This window comes from Aspergillus neoniger (assembly GCF_003184625.1).
Source record: "Aspergillus neoniger CBS 115656 unplaced genomic scaffold BO87scaffold_58, whole genome shotgun sequence".
NCBI lineage: Eukaryota > Fungi > Ascomycota > Eurotiomycetes > Eurotiales > Aspergillaceae > Aspergillus > Aspergillus neoniger.
Genome location: NW_020291186.1, coordinates 76,063 through 93,231, shown reverse-complemented (window position 1 = coordinate 93,231; position 17,169 = coordinate 76,063). Strand labels below are relative to the sequence as shown.

At 47.6% G+C, this 17,169-nt stretch overlaps 7 protein-coding genes across 7 annotated transcripts; 5 read left to right on the top strand and 2 right to left on the bottom strand.

Moving 5' to 3' along the window:
• Nucleotides 1-1,415: 1,415 nt before the first annotated feature.
• On the top strand, nt 1,416-4,227 carry BO87DRAFT_410966 (pumilio-family RNA binding repeat protein; the record flags this gene model as incomplete). Its single annotated transcript, XM_025626386.1, has 6 exons — nt 1,416-1,532; nt 1,609-1,719; nt 1,769-2,908; nt 2,960-3,586; nt 3,762-4,041; nt 4,097-4,227. 6 exons carry the CDS (start codon nt 1,416-1,418, stop codon nt 4,225-4,227), a joined length of 2,406 nt encoding a protein of 801 aa, XP_025474341.1.
• A 719-nt stretch (nt 4,228-4,946) lies between these two features.
• BO87DRAFT_381040 (DUF5572 domain-containing protein) lies at nt 4,947-5,993 on the bottom strand. Its single transcript, XM_025624436.1, has 2 exons — nt 5,542-5,993; nt 4,947-5,421 (listed from the first exon to the last, which is right to left on the bottom strand). The coding sequence occupies exons 1-2, from the start codon at nt 5,727-5,729 to the stop codon at nt 5,127-5,129; spliced, it is 483 nt and encodes a 160-aa protein (XP_025474340.1). The 5' UTR covers nt 5,730-5,993; the 3' UTR covers nt 4,947-5,126.
• Nucleotides 5,994-6,366: 373 nt separating this feature from the next.
• Nucleotides 6,367-8,168, bottom strand: BO87DRAFT_381039 (TFIIH/NER complex subunit SSL1). The gene is made up of 3 exons (XM_025624435.1): nt 7,868-8,168; nt 7,452-7,787; nt 6,367-7,382 (listed from the first exon to the last, which is right to left on the bottom strand). Exons 1-3 carry the CDS (start codon nt 8,098-8,100, stop codon nt 6,578-6,580), a joined length of 1,374 nt encoding a protein of 457 aa, XP_025474339.1. The 5' UTR covers nt 8,101-8,168; the 3' UTR covers nt 6,367-6,577.
• A 175-nt stretch (nt 8,169-8,343) lies between these two features.
• Nucleotides 8,344-12,526, top strand: BO87DRAFT_381038 (M1 family metallopeptidase). The gene is made up of 12 exons (XM_025624434.1): nt 8,344-8,915; nt 8,988-9,157; nt 9,245-9,669; nt 9,732-9,953; nt 10,009-10,126; nt 10,184-10,300; nt 10,361-10,386; nt 10,445-10,655; nt 10,714-10,784; nt 10,842-11,284; nt 11,371-11,583; nt 11,640-12,526. The coding sequence occupies exons 1-12, from the start codon at nt 8,608-8,610 to the stop codon at nt 12,232-12,234; spliced, it is 2,919 nt and encodes a 972-aa protein (XP_025474338.1). The 5' UTR covers nt 8,344-8,607; the 3' UTR covers nt 12,235-12,526.
• A 32-nt stretch (nt 12,527-12,558) lies between these two features.
• On the top strand, nt 12,559-13,070 carry BO87DRAFT_381037 (uncharacterized protein). The gene has a single exon (XM_025624433.1). The coding sequence runs from the start codon at nt 12,705-12,707 to the stop codon at nt 12,918-12,920; it is 216 nt and encodes a 71-aa protein (XP_025474337.1). The 5' UTR covers nt 12,559-12,704; the 3' UTR covers nt 12,921-13,070.
• Nucleotides 12,928-14,615, top strand: BO87DRAFT_381035 (Rab family GTPase YPT1). Its single transcript, XM_025624432.1, has 5 exons — nt 12,928-13,070; nt 13,309-13,432; nt 13,517-13,564; nt 13,623-13,850; nt 13,927-14,615. Exons 1-5 carry the CDS (start codon nt 13,060-13,062, stop codon nt 14,119-14,121), a joined length of 606 nt encoding a protein of 201 aa, XP_025474336.1. The 5' UTR covers nt 12,928-13,059; the 3' UTR covers nt 14,122-14,615.
• Nucleotides 14,616-15,153: 538 nt separating this feature from the next.
• pmp47 (putative peroxisomal membrane protein Pmp47) lies at nt 15,154-16,863 on the top strand. Its single transcript, XM_025624431.1, has 3 exons — nt 15,154-15,712; nt 15,767-16,500; nt 16,556-16,863. Exons 1-3 carry the CDS (start codon nt 15,588-15,590, stop codon nt 16,672-16,674), a joined length of 978 nt encoding a protein of 325 aa, XP_025474335.1. The 5' UTR covers nt 15,154-15,587; the 3' UTR covers nt 16,675-16,863.
• The last annotated feature ends 306 nt before the right edge of the window (nt 16,864-17,169 follow it).

Genomic DNA, 17,169 nt, shown 5'->3' with positions numbered 1-17,169 from the left:
CTTCGCAGGCCCTAACAAAGATGGTTTGTGCTGCCGGTGTCTTCAGGCTTCCGGCTACAAAATTTCCTCGTGGACACCTGTGACTCTCTTATCTCTATTTCTTCTCATTGAATGATGGCTGCAGTATAACAGCTCGCTTAGATTTTTATGATAGATGAATAAGAGTTTGTTCCGTTTGAAGACATTTTGGTAGTTTCACACCATGCCATATATATTTTTTTCTCTCAGTTTCAATGCTCTGACTTGAAAGTTGAGTAGTATAGAGATAACATGTAATCACTCTATATCGATATACTTGTGTATACATGGTCAGTAAGTCTTTAGCTATCAGGGTCAATCTTGGTCAGCATGAGATATCTTTAAATTTCACCAACGCTCTATGCCGTCGATTGCCGTGGATTTTGACAGATTCGGGAAGATCAAAACTATTACTACTAGAGCAACAGAGAATATAATTAATTTGAGCTGGACAGTAGATGATTTTCGACATTCAAGTTTGGTATGGATTGCGTAGCTTATTGGCTAAGTTTTACTCCCCAAAAATCTCAACACACATTCAAAGAAATATAATACAACATGAGATCACAGTGTGATGTTTTGAGAGGGTCTATCTTTCCTACTAGACACATTTGGAGGTAGAAAGAGGTCTGGAACAATTAATCTAGGCCTCCCCACTAGAGGGACAGCCGCTCAGGACACCCTTGTTCTTTCTTCTTCTCTGATCAACAAACTTCACCACTGCATATCTTGGGAATTCGCTGCTACTGTACACATGGACTGGAACCGTCACTGCGGATCATTCTTGCTTGTCATGGTCTAATGATACAAATTACCAAAGCAATCTTCAGCCGTAGTATTGTTCAAGAGCATAAACAAAGCGAAAAGCAGTTCCCTCAATTACTCTTAGCACTGTTTAGGTTAAGAAATAAGGGGAGTCACTGACTCTTAGCAAGATTATATTCCAACAACAAATGTCCTTCAGGAATAGAAGACAATTGCGCCACAACGTGCCTCGGAGATGGATTCTCGAGCAGGGCTTCGAGCTCTCAATTTTATCCTGTCTTGCTGACCCCCGCAATGGTGTCTTCATCGCTCTTTCCTTGATTGCAGATCCTTGACGCAGGCCTTGTAACGCGTTTGGTTCGAGATTCGTGCCTTGATCTCCCTGTCTTCAGATACTGCCATTTGCCTTCTGAATTGTCCCACAGTTAATTGAACCTACCTCCCCACTTACAGTCATTTGTTAGCTATCTCCTTCATATTCAGCCTTCAACTATTGTGGAGGATTTGGATTCCGTACAGCTCGCGGTATTTGCTCACCAGTGTGCTTTCGACTATTTTCCTGTCAAACCCTGTGTTTGCCGACCTTTGCAAACTGTGACTTCTGTGGCAGTGCTCTCAAGTAACTATCCAAGATGTCTTCACACTCCGATGCCCCCCTCAATCCGGAACGCAGGCAGTGTGAAGAGGGTATCATTGACAGTGGCACGAGTGCTACGACACACGCAGTTTATGTTGAACGTGAATCGTCAGTAAGTAACTGAATGAAAGCAACCTAGAGCAGCCACAGACTTGTTCTCCTCTAAATAGCTTACTACATTGTCCCAGGGCCTTAAGCATTTGAATGTTTCCACCAGCCCTTCAGATTGTACAGTATCCTCCAAAGCTGGAGATTGCCAGATCTCTGGGGTTGACAAACATGACATCCCGTCGAATAAGGTCAGATACGCCAGAAACCTCAAGAAATTCAAGGCACTCACAACCCTAGAAGCAGAAGCTAGATCATTCAAGCAATTTCAATTTCTGTGGGCACTCCGAGATGGAAAGACTTCTAGCAAAGCTCTCGCCCAAGCCGCAGTCGACAACCCCGAAGTATCCTGTAGATCAAGATTTCATTGCGGCTTTGCCAGACAAGCAGGATTTGCTTAGAACATCCAATCACACATTTCCCAACCACAGAATTATTTCAGGAGACGACTCAGGGCTAATTAAAACGTCAAGTATTCAGCGGTTTAGGGACGTCTCGCACTCGGTCGATTTTGGCAAAGCAGACAACGTATCGGCCGATATGTGCGAGGTACTACGTTTAAAGCAAGAATTGCTTGTCGCTAATTCTAAAATCGCCCTCCAGGAGCAGGAACTGGCCCAGACACGCGTGATTAAACATACCTTAGACCAGGCACTTGGGCCACCCTCTGAAACCGATTTCAATGGAGACATCACGGAACAAACGATAAGTAATCTCCAGAACGCCCTGAATTCATCAAACCCGGCATATAGCCAGTTTCAAGATGGATGGAATGCTCAGGACGATTCGCAGTCAGATATGTCTGATGCGCTTTCCGCGGGGGCTTACAATAGGTCTCGGGGATACTGGAATACTCCCACGCAGCAAGTGTGCAGTACGGCTCTTAGTGCCCCCATTATCGAAAGATCATATGGCGAGCCTATATCTTTGCCAAGTGCTACTTCAGTTGGCGGAGATTCGAACCGGTTTTGGGGTAACTCAGGCACAAATACCAGTGTACCTGGACACGATGCTTTACGATCCCATCGTGTGTTTTCAGGGCCCTCCGGTGGGGGTTACACCCTCGACACCAAACTCCCGGAAGAACAGGTGAGGTTTCTCGAAGGACCCGGCCTTGGGCCTCGCCGTTCGATCACTCAAGCCAGCCGCAATGGACCTTATTTTCAGCCACAAAGCTCTGCTTGGAGTGCATTTACCCCTGGCTCTTCGGACCCACATGATCCTAGATCTCCTGTGAATAGATCCAATAACACCTATCAACATGTTGGTCTGTTTCCCATCCCTCAATACCATCAGCGGCCGGTTGGAACACCACTTTCACCCACGGCGACTGAGTTCACAGCTTCCAATCCTAGTGCAACGCAATGGTCAACTTCTGTGGTGAGTAGGAGCTCGAATTTATTTGTTATAGTGCCACGCTTATGTTGCCAGGCGGGAGGAAACACCCATCAAACATACATCTCTCCCCTCGAGCCAATCAACTACCGACGGCTCCTCGACAGGAATGTCTCTTGTGATTGGAAATATATCGTTGACAAAATTGTTTGCAACAATGATCAACAAGCGTCAATATTTCTGCAGCAGAAGCTGAAGGTAGGGACCACAGAGCAGAAATATGATATCATAGAGGCCATAGTACACCAAGCCTATCCCCTGATGGTCAATCGGTTTGGCAACTTTCTAGTGCAACGATGCTTCGAACACGGGACTCCAGAGCAAGTCGTGTCAATCGCTAATGCGATCAAGGGAAACACGTTAAGCCTCAGTATGGATCCCTTTGGCTGTCACGTCATACAGAAAGCGTTCGATTGTGTTCCCGAAGAACATAAGGCAGTTATGGTCCACGAGCTTCTACGCAGAATTCCAGAAACTGTCATTCACCGGTATGCCTGTCATGTCTGGCAAAAACTCTTCGAATTACGTTGGAGTGGGGAGCCACCCCAGATAATGACCAAAGTCAACGAAGCACTGCGAGGGATGTGGCATGAAGTCGCCTTGGGTGAGACAGGGAGCTTGGTAGTCCAGAATATCTTCGAAAACTGCGTCGAGGATGAGAAGGTACTTTGTTTCTCATACGTCAATTCCTACCACGATCAATTCTATTCAAAAAACTGTGCCTCTCGTCTTGTCGTCCTCTCAACCATTGCAGCTCCCCAAAACCTGAAACTCTGACATATCCTAAATGGAAGTTCCATAATTTGTACGATGAAATATATACTGACAAAGTTTCCAGCGTCCAGCAATCGAAGAAGTGCTAGCGAAAATTGATGTGCTTGCACACGGTCAATTCGGAAACTGGTGTATCCAGCATATCTGTGAGCATGGTGCTCCTCAGGATAAGAGTCGTGCAATAGAGCACATTATTCTTTGGTCTGTGGATTATAGCATGGACCAGTTCGCCTCCAAAATTGTAGAGAAATGTTTGAAGATAGGGGGTACCGAGTTTTTGGACCGCTACCTTGCTCGAGTTTGCACCGGACGAACTGACCGTCCTAGAATGCCTCTGATTGACAGTAAGTCTGAAAGTACCCTTCTCAGCTTGAACTCAAGGTTTCTGATAAAATATAGTTGCTGGGGACCAGTATGGAAACTACCTAATCCAATGGATCTTGATGAATGCTGCACCACATCAGCGTGAGCTGGTTGCCAGCCATATTCGGTACCGTCCTTTCCCTCACTATGACATTGCACAGGCCTAATCGAGTATCTACGAAGGAAACACATGGTATCTCTCCGGGGTTCCAAGTTTGGTTCACGTGTGGCCATGCTCTGCTGCAATCCCTCCCATGCAACTCGCCCAGGACCAGGTTCTGGTATGCCAATCAGTCGCTATGGTAATTTCAATGAGGACAGGTTCCCGATTGCCGGACAGCATGGAGGCCGTTTCAGCCGAGGGAACCAATGGAGTCCTAATTATCCACCATTTCGCTGAAAGTTTTCGAGGGAGTGCCTTTCCGCTTCGTCTTCTAGCCATATGCTTGTTTATTCACAAAAGGTATCGGTTTCAAGTCGACCCAGGTAGGCATCGAGCACCCCATATACCGGTATCCGGAATCTCGAAGCGTGTTTCGACAACGTGAGGTTGTCTAGCATATTTCTTCATACGCGCTATTCTAGTCATTGTGCAGGAGCTAAACGGCTTATGCCCCCCAAGATGCCTCCTCTCTTTATACACCCGAATGAAAGAAAGAAGAAAAATGGAGACGAAATATGAAGGGAAAATTCGAGCAAGCGAGTAGCATCAAAATGGGCTCTGAAACTATAACCTTTTTTATTGAAGTTGATGGAGATTCTATATGGGTCGACAATTACAGTTATGAGTTGCTTGTGCAGGTCAGGAGCTTGGTTTACGAAAGCGAACACTACTAACCCACCTACTTGTCGGGATTATATTCTTATTATGAACTGATGTATCATACCAACCACTCATTTGTCCGATGCTTGTTATCCTTCACAACTCTGCGGCTTGCAGGAATAATAATATTTGCATGCTGACCACAACCCTGGACTTCTCCAGTGCCCACTAATTGAGAACGTAGATCCCCAGATCCCGGGCGATTGCAGTCACTTGGTGTAACGCTGAGCAGCTAAAATCCCGTCATTGACTAGCTGTTCCTTTTTCCCATGGTTTCCGCCTTTCTGACTTCTCGCTTGGAGTGTCATGGCCTGTCAAGACGGTGTCTGGAATTTGCTGGATTCCAGGAATGGGTTGACCGGTTGTGATGAGTTCCACTATATGAGCGAAGGATGAAGGATATGCAGGCTCCTCTTTAGAATTTGGAACGTTCACTGTTGGGCTTGGTGATGAAAGGTCGGCGGACTTGGATTTTGATGCTGATTCTATCCATGCTTTGTATGTTGAGAACTCGAGTGGGGGCATGAGCTTTTCTTTCCTGAGAACGAAAAAGGCATGGTGACAAAGATCAGTACCAGTATTTGTATATAATCATACAGTGGCATATGCATATGCTACAATACCGGGGTTCACGGGTGGATACAGATCGTATGTATACCTTGAGAAGTAGAAGCATTTAGCTTGTAGGGTAAGGTCATCATTGCGATTGATTTCCTCTTCCGACGCAGGTGATTCCGGGTGGCCTAGGATGATGGAAAGCCCAACTGCAAATTCACGATCCGTGCTGAAGGGATATGAGCTCAATCTTCCAAATAGCTCAATCTCCGAGGGCTGAAGCTGCGCCATCTCGTGACAAACTGCTGCAGGCTCAAACTACCCGATGGGCTTATTTGAGGGCTCACGTAGCTTTTAAGAATATGTTGCGCGGCCTTGGGCACTCGAAGCGAAAGCGCAGATTCTCTCGGTGACTTTGAGACAGAGCGACCGCTTCTACTTTGCAATCCGTTGCTGTTTCTCGGTTGTCCACTCTCCTCGTGAATGATGCCAGTGGTTAAGTCCGTTGTAAGGGTGCTCGGGCCCAAGATTAACCGAGGTCCACGTAGATTGAAGATTAGGAACTAGTTTGGATACTTAGCTTAGCTAGGCTGTGACGTAGCCTATATACTTTGTACTTCGGTTCTTTGGCGGGGTTCCCGCTAAGACTCGAGCCTATCGGCGTTAGCAGCATGGCTGATCTTTCTTATCCAATGTTAATTCGTTTCATGGAATTATTTCTATCACAAACTCCTTATCAATCAGTTCGGAGAAGTCGGATGCGAACGGATTGAAGCGTCTGGGGCAAGTTATAGATCGCCATTTTGCTGTTTCGTGTTCGCGACTCCAGTATATCGACGAGCCGTTCCATAGGGCTCGGACTTAGATTTTAGAGGTTACCCTTTCGGTCAGGTGAAATATAGTCTAAGAGAATTTGATGGCCTGATCCGCCGACATTTCAATTGATAATTATTATGAGGTATGATAGCCCGCCTCTGGTTTTATGTTACTTTGTTCGACTGGCGGTTAGTTTGACAGCTCGACTGATAATAGACTGGGTCGCGCTAGCGAGAGCGATGGCGGGGGCATCTACATATCCGACCGAGAAAGTGAGCCCCACGGCCATTCTATTGATTTATTATTCGCAATCAACCATATGATCATGCAGAGGTATCCATCCTGTCTAGAGCTTCGTGGTTCTGAGAGGGCTCGGAACTCGTAGGTATTATCACCTTGCTTTGGCAGCCAGGGCAGTTGTGCACAACCTCATGAGCGAAAAGGTCACAGTCAATGCAGAAATGGTTTTTGCACACAGTACATTCATACCGGCTGCTTACGCTCATTCCCTTTGCCTGTCCCTCTGAAATATGCCACTGCTCCTTGGGTGGTACTGGTGGAAAGGAGATCCCACATGCGAAACAGACACTACTGCGCGAGGCATGTTGCCACGAAACTTCCACCCAATTCATAAGGGGAAACAGATGGTGATATGACCGAGCAAGATGGGTTGAAAGGATCAAAGTAAGACCGCAGGAAGGACACTCGGCAGGGAGACCACAAACCTTACTGTTACACCGTGAGCACAGATATCCCCCACGAGAAGGCTTGGAATGGCAAGCACAAAGTGAAGGGTAAGCCTCGACTGTTCGTGATGGAAAACCCATCATCAAGAGAGAGCTTGTGGACTGCTTCTGAGAGTAGGTGGCTGGCGGTGTTGTCACATTCATCACAAGGTCACGGAAATGCTGTTCATTGAGTGCTACACCGTATGTGGTATCATCACCCCCGTTAGTCTTGCCACAAATTTCGCGGCAGATGGCCACTTGGGCGGCAAGGCCCACGATTCCAACACGAATTTTGTCGTTGATGAGCGTAGTTATCGTTTGGTGAATATCACCGGGATCGGAGGAAAGGAGGGAGCCAAATATGACGAAAATCTCACGGGTGCCATGGCTTGGGGTATGGCTGTTGCAAGATAGGTTAGCCCGTTCTTATCATCTAGTGTATACGGCACCAAGCGCGGAGAAGACATACAACAAAGCACCACGAGCCATTTCGAAGCCATTCTGCAAACTAGGAAGACCCTTCGGATCCTGGTCTCGCAATGATTGGATGGCACTGATATGCTCCGTAGGGTTTCCGCTCATATCACTGACTCTAACCGCCAATCCATCTTTGAGGCCAAGAACGCCGAGTTGAGAAATGGGATTTTGCTCGAAAAACTCCCTCACAAACTCTTGTGCATACCGTAGGGACAATAGATAGCGTGTGGGTCGGAGATCTTTCTCGGTCATGGATTGTGACAGATCTATGATCAGAATGAGATGGCGGATTATACCCCGTTGTAAGGGAGTCGTATCTCTGAGGAGCCTGCAAGCGCGAAGACATGAAAACTCAGCTCGAACCGTTAATCAGGACTGAGAGCTACCCGGCCTAAAAGTACAACCTACCTTTTCCTTTTCCCAGCTTCAAGAAGCCCTTCGACTGTAGAGCTGATTGTGCCGTCGGCACCTTCAACTAAGGTTTCCCATGTTCTCGAGACTTCCCATTCTGCGCCTCCACGGTGCTTTCTCCTCTTCGAACGGGATGCGCCCGCAGTATCTCCACGAGATCCTGATAAGATATTGCTTTCATCTTCATCCTCAGAGATTTCTCCTGTATACTCTTCATCGGAATCGACCATACTTGCACTGAAACGGAATGAGAGGCGAGTGCGTCAACCCAGAAGTGCGTCGGGCGTCATGAAAGTTGGATGGAAAAGGTCTACCTAGGCATGTATCCACTCTGTTGGATTCGGTTCGAGCAGGGAGGGTCCGAGCTCCGCCGGAGCTCCGTTCCCTACCTTTCCTCATGAAGCAAGGGTACTTACTAGCTGAGGTATCAAGCAGTTGCTGTTCTCATCCTTTTTTTTCTTAGGCTTTTGACCTTCATTATCATTTTCCTTAAACTACCTTTTCTACTCGTTCGAATTCTATACTAGCTTTCCTGGCTAGGTACACATTGGATACTTAACACTTTCTAATCTACTCTGAGCTCCATTGTGATCAGACAAAGCCTGCTTCGTAACCTGAAGTTTTAATTAGCCACACTTCGTATTGCTACGACGGTGTACTGCAAAAATTGATGAGCTGCTCCGAGAGTAACCGTAGGTAGGCAGACTTGGCCCCATCCTAAAATCTCAGACCCAAAAATGTGGGGAAGAAGATGCATCGCGTCAATCCGACGTGGTGGTATGAATGCTCATGCAGTCCGTGGTCATTCTCCAATTTATCGTCCGGTCCGACCACTTTCCCACCTCTGCCCCTCATCCTCCACCTCTTTTTGCCCCTCCTCCATCTCTTCGTCACGCTCCCGCTCCCTTTCCGGCTTGCCCTACTCGACATACCTACAGTCTATCCGTAGGGTCAATCTTGCTCTATCCTCACCCGTTTTTGTAAGGCGCTGTTCATCTGAATTCCGCGCAATGGCATCCAAGGACAGGGATATCCTCCCGGACGTGTAAGTTACCGATCGCCAACAGCTGAGTATCGTGCACCTATCTGTTGGCGTGCCTCTAACAATCGGTGGCAGGGTCAAGCCTGTTCATTACAATGTGTCTCTGTTTGACCTTCAGTTCGGCGGCTCATGGGGTTATAAGGGTACCGTCAAAATCGATTCCAAGGTCACCCGTCCTACAAAATCGATCGTGTTGAACTCCAAGGAAATCGAAGTCCAGGATGCTGAAGTTTTTGGAACGGACGGTTAGTGACAGAGCCACATCCCAATTGTTCCTGATCCCATTCATTTCCATGAACGAATGTTGGGTTTGACATATCGGCTGCACTTAGGGACCAAGCTGGCAAAGGCGTCTAACATCGCATACGATACCAAGTCGGAAAGGGTCACTTTTACCTTTGCAGAGGAAATCCACCCCGCAGATGTTGTCCTGTCAATCAATTTCACCGGTATTATGAACAATGCCATGGCTGGATTTTCTCGCTCTAAGTATAAGCCGGTGGTGGATCCGACCGAAGATACACCCAAGGAGGGCGATTCCTATTACATGCTTAGTACCCAATTCGAATCTTGTGATGCTCGTAGGGCATTCCCTTGCTTCGATGAACCGAATCTGAAGGCCACATTCGACTTTGAGATTGAGGTTCCCCGAGGACAAACAGCCCTTAGCAACATGCCTATTAAGTCTGAGAGGAGCGGCAGTAGGCCAGAACTCAAGATGGTCTCTTTCGAAACTACACCGGTCATGAGTACTTACGTCAGATTGCACCGTCCCTTGATAATAATACTCCACACTAACTCTTGACATCTTCTATTTAGCTTCTGGCATGGGCAGTCGGTGACTTTGAATATGTTGAGGCTATGACTCAGCGCAAATATCAAGGCAAGAGCATCCCCGTTCGCGTGTATACGACCAAGGGCCTCAAGGAGCAGGCTCGCTTTGCTTTGGAGTGTGCCCATCGTACGGTCGATTACTTCTCTGAAATCTTTGAGATCGAGTATCCGTTGCCTAAGGCGGATCTCCTTGCTGTCCACGAGTTTGTACGGAAACCGATTCTGTTTCACGAATAGAAACCACTAACGATAAATGCTCCAGGCTATGGGCGCCATGGAGAACTGGGGACTTGTTACCTACCGAACGACTGCTGTACTTTTCGACGAGGGCAAGTCAGACACCAGATACAAGAATCGTATTGCATATGTCGTCGCGCACGGTTTGTCTTCCCTTGCAATTTGAGCAGCATTTCTCTTTTAACGAGTGATAATCCTAGAATTGGCGCACCAATGGTTCGGGAATCTCGTAACGATGGATTGGTGGAATGAGTTGTGGCTCAACGAAGGCTTTGCAACATGGGTTGGCTGGCTTGCTGTGGATCATTTCTATCCAGGTATTCAATGGACCCGGGCACTTACAGACCAAATGCAGCTGACAATTTTCTCGCGAACAGAGTGGAACATATGGTCTCAGTTTGTTGTACGCAATTCTCGAGGTAAATACAGCCTTGTGTGGCAGATTATTAACTTTTGCATAGGCTGAGAGTGTCCAACAAGCATTTCAACTCGATTCATTACGAGCTTCCCACCCGATTGAGGTTCCTGTGAGGAACGCTCTTGAAGTCGATCAAATTTTCGATCACATCAGCTACCTCAAGGGAAGCTCGGTCATCCGGATGCTAAGCGATCATCTTGGACGGGAAACATTTCTGCGGGGAGTAGCCACTTATCTCAAAGCCCATGCATATGGCAAGTACACATCGAAGATCTATAGGGGATCGGGGTTGCTAATTACTGACAAATTCAGGTAATGCTACCACTAATGATCTTTGGAGCGCTCTCAGCGAAGCGTCCAATCAGGATGTTACTAGCTTTATGGTGAGCTGCCTTTCTCTTTTTTTAACACCGGATCACTGTTCTGACTGCATCATGAAGGATCCATGGATTCGCAAGATTGGCTTTCCTGTTGTCACCGTAACCGAGCAAGCCGGTCAGCTCAATGTTCGTCAGAACCGCTTCTTGTCGACGGGTGATGTTAAGCCCGAGGAAGATGAGACGGCCTGGTGGATTCCCCTTGGTGTCAAATCAGGACCTAAGATGGCCGACGTAAAGCCCGGTGCTCTCGTTTCCAAGGAAGCTACAATTGGGGAACTCGGAAAAGATTCCTTTTACAAGCTGAACAAAGACCTGTCCGGCTTTTACCGAACCAATTACCCTGCCGATCGGCTGGCGAAACTCGCTCAATCACTGGAACTGCTGAGCACCGAGGATAAGATCGGATTGATTGGCGATGCCGCTGCCCTGGCTGTTTCCGGGGACGGATCCACTGCTGCTCTATTGGCTCTCTTAGAGGGGTTTAAGGGCGAAAAGAATTATCTGTGAGTATCTAACTATGACATCCTAACCCTTCACAAGATTCGGCAATCCCTATACCTCCATGCTTGGTTCTTAACGACTTCCACAGGGTCTGGTCCCAAATCTCTTCCACCGTTGCGAACTTACGCTCTGTGTTCGCGCAGAATGAGTCGGTAGCAGCGGGACTCAGAAGGTTTGCCCTCGAGCTCTCATCCCCTGCCGCTAATGAAATCGGTTGGGAATTCAGCGCGGAGGATGACTATCTCACTGTCCAGCTTCGTAAGCTTCTAATTGGGATGGCTGGCCGTGCGGGCCACAAAGAGTATGTCAATCGCGAGACGTTTATTGCTTTAAATCAAGGGTCTAACTTTTTGCTAGCATAATACCCGAGGCCAAACGACGATTCGAGCTTTGGAAAACAGGCAACGATAAGAACGCTGTGCATACCAACCTACGCTCAGTGATCTTTAGTATCGTAATCTCGGAGGGCGGTCGTGAAGAATACAACGCCGTAAAGCAGGAGTATCTCAAAACCGACTCCGTTGACGGCAAGGAGATTTGCCTGGGAGCCCTTGGGCGTACTAAAGATGCTGAGCTGGTAAAGGATTATATGGACTTTGTCTTCTCAGACAAGGTTGCAATCCAGGATGTTCATAATGGCGCGACTTCAATGGCTACGAATCCCTTAACTCGCCACCTTCTATGGAAATATATGAAAGAGAACTGGGCGGCAGTTGAAGCTCGTTTGTCAGCGAACAATGTTGTTTTCGAGCGATTTGTGCGCATGGGGCTCTCCAAATTCGCAGACCACGATATTGCAGCCGATATTGCTTCGTTTTTCCGGGAGAAGGACACCGGTGCGTACGATCGCGCCCTGGTAATCGTTGCTGATAGCATCCGGACGAATGCACGCTACAAGGAAAGAGATGAGAAGCAGGTCTTGGAATGGCTTCAGGCACAGGGCTACGCTTGATCCACTGGGGGCGAAGGTAAATGGTTTTGATGATCTGTTCGTACCAACAGGTGAAAATGGTGCCTTGTGATCTAAAACACCTGCCATTCTGTGAATCATCTGAGTACTGGAGTTCTGTAGAACTCGAACTTCTGACTTGTACCTGACTTGATACGTGAAGGACTGTCTTTCGTCTTAGGAAAGTGAAGGTGGAGCACTTATTTTCGATGCCTCCCTGACGTGCACATGTGACGAGAGGGACCGGCACTTGGTAGTACGTAGTATATATATATAGCTAGCAGACGAAAATGAGTACCCTCTTATTTTGCATTGTTCTATCGGAAGGACCACAGTTATGTTACCTGAAGAAAAAAGGTGGTGCCGAGCCACCTAAACCTGTTTAGAACCGGAGTGCACATTGTGCAACTTAAGTCGGACTACTGTAAGTACCATCTCCTAGATAGGCCAGTCCCTAGAATCTGTTCATTTGCATGTGGTTGTTAGTGTGTCTTGATTGGCGCACTAGCCTGGCTTGGGTCATGGGTTTGGGGCGGGCGAGCGTGAAACGGTCATTCCCACCCAGGAGGTCCACACTAGGCAGGAGACGGACTAGCGCCAGTATTGGAACCTGCACGTTGGGCTCGCCTGCTCTCCTGCAGTCAGCAACGCAACCGCCATTTCAAGAGACCGCTCGGTCATCTCATTAAGTAGACACTCAAGTATCGTTTACTACATCGGCTTGTTGCCACGCCTAATACTTCTCTTCTGCAACTTCAGCTCTCCACCTTTCCATCAAATAACTCTCTAGATTTCGCATACGCTGACGTACCGTCCAAGTGCCCCATCATGAATCCCGAGTGGTAAGTGCCCTTGATCGCCCATATTTGGCCTACATCTCATCAGGTTCCGGCGATGCCCCCCTTGTCATGATGGCACTACGTCTTTCATCCATATCTTCTTTATCTCTTGGTTCCCGTGCTAATTTAAACCCCTATTAGAGCCCCCCACGATCCTCCGTTTCCCCCACGCCTTATTTGGCTCAGCGCGGCCCTCTTCGTGCGTATCGATCGATCGATATGCTAATAGTTTGGCTAGATACGATTATCTCTTCAAGCTGCTCCTCATCGGAGACTCTGGTGTTGGAAAGTCGTGCTTGCTCCTCCGTTTTGCCGATGATACCTACACGGAGAGCTACATCTCCACCATCGGAGTTGACTTCGTACGTATCTGGCCTTTCACTTCTCATCATAGCTGCTAGCAGTGGGCTGCGTCATAGAATCCCATCTAACGTTTTTGAATGCAGAAAATTCGTACCATCGAGCTGGATGGAAAGACGGTGAAACTCCAGATCGTAAGGCAGCCCCCATTCACAACAGTCGGTCACCCGGCTTTACTAACGGGCGCTCTAGTGGGATACTGCGGGCCAGGAACGTTTCCGGACAATCACTTCTTCTTACTACCGTGGTGCTCATGGAATCTGTGTCGTCTACGATGTTACCGACATGGACTCTTTCAACAATGTGAAGCAGTGGCTTCAAGAGATTGATCGCTACGCCACTGAAGGCGTCAACAAGCTCCTTGTCGGAAACAAGAGCGATATGGAAGACAAGAAGGTCGTTGAATACACAGTGGCTAAGGTATGTGGCCATGCCTTTATGTGGGACTCTTGCATGTTCTGGCAGAGGGGGTGATTGACACAATGTGTTTGTTTAGGAATTCGCCGACAGCCTTGGAATCCCGTTCTTGGAGACCTCGGCAAAGAACGCTTCGAATGTAGAGCAGGCTTTCTTGACAATGGCGAGACAGATCAAGGAACGCATGGGCACCGCGACTGTTAACAACAAGCCAACTGTGCAGGTTGGCCAAGGCCAGGGCGTTCAATCCGGCTCCGCGGGCGGCTGCTGCTAGACTATTGATGATCCTGATCCCGCGTTGCATTACGCCATCTCGAGACGGGGTGAAAATTTGGTGATTAAAGAAGAGGAGCCACGAGGGAGGCTACCTACTGCACCCTGCTGCCGGGCAGTCTTCCTCGAATGCTAGCATTATCTTAAATGTTCTATGCTAGCAATGGTCACCGGGAGTAGTTTTCTTCTTCATGCTTTAGAAGGCTTTCGTTTCGTCTTTATACATGGTGCACTATGGATAATTTTCTGTGTCCTCAGGTTTTCCCTTTTCACCTCTCGGTCATCTATCTTCCCCTTCCCTATCTTTCCCGTCGCTATTGTCTTGCTCGTGGCCTTTCTCTAACTCGAAGCATTTTCTATCTGATCCGTTGAGTTTTTCTTAGTTAGTTGGATCCGTTGCGTGATTATGTCTGGGTCAATTAATGCAGAAGTTAATGATACTTAAGTGAATATGGTTTGTGGCTAATCAAAATCAGAACATACTCGCTTTTCCGCCTTCATTTACTTGGACTCTAACGGTATGGTCAAATATAAGTTGTAGGATATGTAGAGTCATTGTTAGCACTCTGCTCTTTCACTAATAGCAACTATGTTTCGGGTCTACAATTGTATTGATATTGAAAATTGAACAAGGGTTGTTTGTCGCGAGTAGGCTATATTCCATGTGCGAGGTTTTCATAGACTATACGTGCTCTGCGCAGGAATGTCACATGCCATACATACCCTTCCTAGCAGTTCGTGATGCTTTCATGCCTAGGTAGTCTCTCCCACACTCTTCAATTCTGACCAGGCTGTGAACCTACATGTAATTATTGTTCAGATGGTAGATACTGACACGAATCGCTTAGAAGCAAAGAAACGGACTCTAATGTCAATCACCTGTTGTTGTATCAAAGGGTCAAGAGAGAAATGTGGAGGATGGATATTACAACGGTAGATGAAACACGTGAAGTGGATCTGCTATTTACCGGCAAATGTCACCTCCTTAGTTCATAATTGTGTTTTTCTCCCCAGTAACCATCTAGGAGCATGGAAAAGCCTCAGGAAGTTAGCCAAATTTCATATGGCATGAGCGTTGATCCGATCAGCTGATGAGGGTCACCCATCAGCCGAGGCACAGGCTTCGGTAAACGTCATGTAAACCATCACCCCCAATCCAGAGCCGAGCCTTTCTCGCACCCGACATCGACATAGTCCCTACCCCATTCGTCCCAAGGCCTACATATCTACCCCTTTCCTCCTTTCTTGCAGTCATTCCTTGCGACCTTCTCGGGCAGAATTACTGAAATATCACTAGTTCTCCATCTGCCGTCTTTTTCACACTCACTTGTCAAAGCAATCCGTAACCCATCTATAAGGATCCGAGGTACCGATACCCGATTCGCGTGCACCATCATAGTATAATATCGATCCGCTTTCTTGACGCACCTATTCCGATAGACAAAGAAAATCACCGCGTTATCGATCATGTCTCAGTCTAACATTGAAGGGCAAAAGAAGGCCGTTGCAGTGTCTGCTGCGGTCCAGCAAAGTGACAACATGGCACATGCATTGGCGGGCGCTGGAGGCGGTATACTGTCAATGCTCTTGACGTGCGGCAACACCTCCTGTTAATGAAATCAGCGTTGACATTCCATATGTTGTAGTTATCCCCTGATAACCCTTTCCACGAGAGCGCAAGTCGAGTCCAAGCGTGCCCATTCCACGACGTACGACGCAATACGCCGCATCATTCAACGAGAGGGGGTTTCTGGGCTCTATTCCGGTCTTGAATCTGCGCTCTTTGGCATCAGCGTCACGAACTTCGTCTACTACTATTGGTACGAATGGACGCGTTCGGCTTTCGAAAAGGCGGCTGCGCGGGCGGGGCGGTCCTCAAAGAAGCTCACGACGGCGGAGTCAATGATCGCGGGCGCTATCGCCGGGAGTGCGACGGTCCTGATCACAAACCCTATATGGGTTGTAAACACTAGAATGACAGCCCGCAAGTCTGAGTCGGAGCAAGAAACATTGCCAGGGACTCCCCCCAAGAAGTCGCGGGCATCTACAATTAGTACATTGTTAGACTTGCTCCGGCAAGAGGGGCCCAAGGCTCTCTTTGCTGGTGTTTTGCCAGCCCTCATTCTGGTTATTAACCCGATTCTACAGTACACAATTTTTGAGCAGCTGAAGAATATTGTGGAGCGTCGTAGGCGTATGACGCCAAAGGATGCGTTCTATCTTGGGGCGCTTGGTAAGATACTGGCAACTTCGATCACCTATCCCTATATTACGGTGAAGAGTCGCATGCATGTTGCTAGTAAAGATGGTCCTAAGGAGAGTCTGAACGGGAGCCTGAAGAGAATCGTCAAGGAAGAGGGTTTTGTGGGCCTTTACAGAGGTATAGTACTGACAATGAGGGAGCCATGCAAACTTATGCTAACATCACATGACAGGCATTGGGCCAAAGGTCACACAGAGCGCCATTACTGCAGCGTTCTTGTTTGGGTTCAAGGATGTTCTTTATGACCTTATGGTCTCTCTTCGAAAGAGGAACCGGGCAATTTCCAAGTGAAACATGTGATTTGGAAGAAACCTTTTAAAGCACCCTTGCCAAATCATTAATATTATTTGGGCCCAGAAAGACCTCCTGATTGATCCCCTCATCGTGTACCTTTGGGCCCCTGTATTTCTGTCTTTAATCTGAATATATTCTGTACATATATGTTCTCTTATTCAAATTCGGCACGATGACTGTTTCTTGGGCGATCCTAAAAATTGATATATTTAGGCTTGCATTCATATAGTACTAAGCCTTTCTCTGATTGGGCCTGATCCTTTTGCTATCGCACCAAAGGATTGATTCGGTGATGATGTATAGGTGATCATGGCATCCCGCCGTAGTGGCTGTAGACACCTCTTTCAGTGAAAAGTTCCGTCAACCGTGTAAAGGCGCTAAAGAGTAGCACCAGTAGAGGAAAATAGAACACACTACGGAGTACTACTTGGAGACTTCTACTAGCTTGGCATGAAGCTAAGTACTAGTTACCAGTACTACGTACTCGATAAG

Bases quoted from the DNA above. Each gene is read 5' to 3' on its own strand.
- BO87DRAFT_381040 (XM_025624436.1), bottom strand. From the start codon at position 5,729: ATGGCGCAGCTTCAGCCCTCGGAGATTGAGCTATTTGGAAGATTGAGC. The intron at 5,422-5,541 runs GTATACATACGA...TTTCGTTCTCAG, and splicing joins AAATGCTTCTACTTCTCAAG to GAAAGAAAAGCTCATGCCCC.
- BO87DRAFT_381039 (XM_025624435.1), bottom strand. From the start codon at position 8,100: ATGGTCGATTCCGATGAAGAGTATACAGGAGAAATCTCTGAGGATGAA. The intron at 7,788-7,867 runs GTAGGTTGTACT...TCGCGCTTGCAG, and splicing joins GAAGCTGGGAAAAGGAAAAG to GCTCCTCAGAGATACGACTC. The intron at 7,383-7,451 runs GTATGTCTTCTC...ATCTTGCAACAG, and splicing joins ATGGCTCGTGGTGCTTTGTT to CCATACCCCAAGCCATGGCA.
- BO87DRAFT_381038 (XM_025624434.1), top strand. From the start codon at position 8,608: ATGTGGGGAAGAAGATGCATCGCGTCAATCCGACGTGGTGGTATGAAT. The intron at 10,387-10,444 runs GTACGCAATTCT...ACTTTTGCATAG, and splicing joins ACATATGGTCTCAGTTTGTT to GCTGAGAGTGTCCAACAAGC. The intron at 10,785-10,841 runs GTGAGCTGCCTT...TGCATCATGAAG, and splicing joins AGGATGTTACTAGCTTTATG to GATCCATGGATTCGCAAGAT.
- BO87DRAFT_381037 (XM_025624433.1), top strand. From the start codon at position 12,705: ATGTGGTTGTTAGTGTGTCTTGATTGGCGCACTAGCCTGGCTTGGGTC.
- BO87DRAFT_381035 (XM_025624432.1), top strand. The intron at 13,433-13,516 runs GTACGTATCTGG...TTTTGAATGCAG, and splicing joins CCACCATCGGAGTTGACTTC to AAAATTCGTACCATCGAGCT. The intron at 13,851-13,926 runs GTATGTGGCCAT...GTGTTTGTTTAG, and splicing joins TTGAATACACAGTGGCTAAG to GAATTCGCCGACAGCCTTGG.
- pmp47 (XM_025624431.1), top strand. From the start codon at position 15,588: ATGTCTCAGTCTAACATTGAAGGGCAAAAGAAGGCCGTTGCAGTGTCT. The intron at 15,713-15,766 runs GTGCGGCAACAC...CATATGTTGTAG, and splicing joins ATACTGTCAATGCTCTTGAC to TTATCCCCTGATAACCCTTT. The intron at 16,501-16,555 runs GTATAGTACTGA...ATCACATGACAG, and splicing joins TTTTGTGGGCCTTTACAGAG to GCATTGGGCCAAAGGTCACA.